The following is a 1,772-nucleotide window of genomic DNA, read 5'->3' on the forward strand; positions in this document are numbered from 1 at the left end:
TAAAACTCGAGAATTTGTCGGAAAATCCTATATGTAGCGTCAACAGCCTTTTATTTTATTCACAAATAACGCCACGTCAGTGCTGAGGGCAGATGTTCAAAACAAGAAATTGATTAGAATTGACGATAACAAATTGACCAAATTTGCAATTTTAATATTTAAAATAGCCTGAGGAAAAAAATTTTGACTTTGAACAATGATTGAACAAGAACGCAAAATGTTCATGTTCCAAAGTATCTACATAGTTTATTTGTAATTGACTAATTTAGAAGTTAATCAAGGAAAGATATGAAATCTAAATCAAAGATTATTATAATAACAGCAATTGCCACGATGCTAAATGCATCAACATAATGATATACTACAGACTCGTAAAATTGAAGTTGAATTTCAATAAAATTGTCAGATTTGAAAAATTCAAGGAATTTATTTTGTTCCACCAAGAGGCAAAATATTAGGATAGACCTGATTTCCCCCAATGAACTCTGCCTACTTTTCGCAGCAAATGTCATTGGTTGCTGCTCTGACGCACACAACTAAATTTCATTGAATTGAAACATGGTGTTTGCTTATGAATTTGCATAGTGACTGTCAGCGACGTGTCCTGTTAGCATCGGCAATTCATAGTTAAGCAGTCCATTCTCTAGGCAGCCTAATCCGATCAGACTGACAACCAATGAAATTTAGATTAGAAAAAGTAGGCGGAGTTCGTTTGGGGAAATCGATCCTAGAACCAATGTATTATATGGCAGCTCTAATATGTGTTTGATGTGATAGACATGATCATCAAATTTTCAATAGCCGGGCATTTTTGACCTGTTAGAAGATGGTGATTAATAGCAGAAGTGAAAAAAATTGGCTGGCTTAAAATTCAATAAAGAAAACACGTGAAATCTATACCAATGATTTTCATAATAAAAGCAGCTATGGAGATGGAACATTTACAAAATGGTAGGACAAAATCCTATTCTGGAATTCTATCCAAAGTGCTGTTCACAGTTAGCACTGACTGAGTTTTGGCATGCAATACCAAGTAGGTACCAGCGGTCTGGTGATCTTAAAAGACATTGCTACATCTCCATGTAGTTTTGACGATTTAGCTGAACAATATGATGTACGTTCCGCCGCAGACGGGTGATGTTCCTGCTGCCTGGTGGTGCCGCCTCGGAAAGACCGGTCTCCAGCGAACTCTCTGGCGTAGTACCGCTTCATCCGGTCAGAGTGTTCCACCAGTGAGCAGCACTTTTGCTCCTGGTGACGCACCCGGAATGTTTGTGACCCCATTACGTACATTATCATGTAGGGGCCTTCCCAGCCGCGGTCGAGCTTCCGTCCTCTTGGCAAGGCCAACCACACACAGTCGTTCTGGCGGAAATGCGTCTCATTTGCATGGCGGTCGTACAGGCACTTCTGTCGACGCTGCTGCGTTTACAGGTGGTTCTTCACGAGCTCGTGCACAGGATCGATGCGCTCTCAGGTTTTCCGGATGTATTCCGGCAGCCTTTGGGTTTCTTGCTCCTGCGGGTTCCCAATGTGCACGTCCAACGGTAGCCGCAGCTCTCCACCATACATGGCGATAGCAGGCGTCACCCCCGTGCTCTCGTGAATGTTGCTATTGTACGCCAGCATGACAAACGGCTGAAAGTCATCCCACTGGTGCGGGTTTCCATCGAACATGATGGACAGCATGTCGAGGAGCGTTCAGATGAATTTCTCCGCTTGTCCATTCCTTGCAGGTGGTATGCAGAGATCGTGTCTTCTGATGCACAACA

At 42.6% G+C, this 1,772-nt stretch overlaps 1 protein-coding gene across 1 annotated transcript; it reads right to left on the bottom strand.

The window, feature by feature from the left end:
- Positions 1–1,381: 1,381 nt before the first annotated feature.
- Tsp_13838 (conserved hypothetical protein) lies at positions 1,382–1,727 on the bottom strand. The gene is made up of 2 exons (XM_003370062.1): positions 1,637–1,727; positions 1,382–1,599 (listed from the first exon to the last, which is right to left on the bottom strand). Exons 1-2 carry the CDS (start codon positions 1,725–1,727, stop codon positions 1,382–1,384), a joined length of 309 nt encoding a protein of 102 aa, XP_003370110.1.
- Positions 1,728–1,772: the final 45 nt, after the last annotated feature.

This window comes from Trichinella spiralis (genome assembly GCF_000181795.1).
Source record: "Trichinella spiralis strain ISS 195 chromosome Unknown Scfld1234, whole genome shotgun sequence".
Taxonomy (NCBI): domain Eukaryota; kingdom Metazoa; phylum Nematoda; class Enoplea; order Trichinellida; family Trichinellidae; genus Trichinella; species Trichinella spiralis.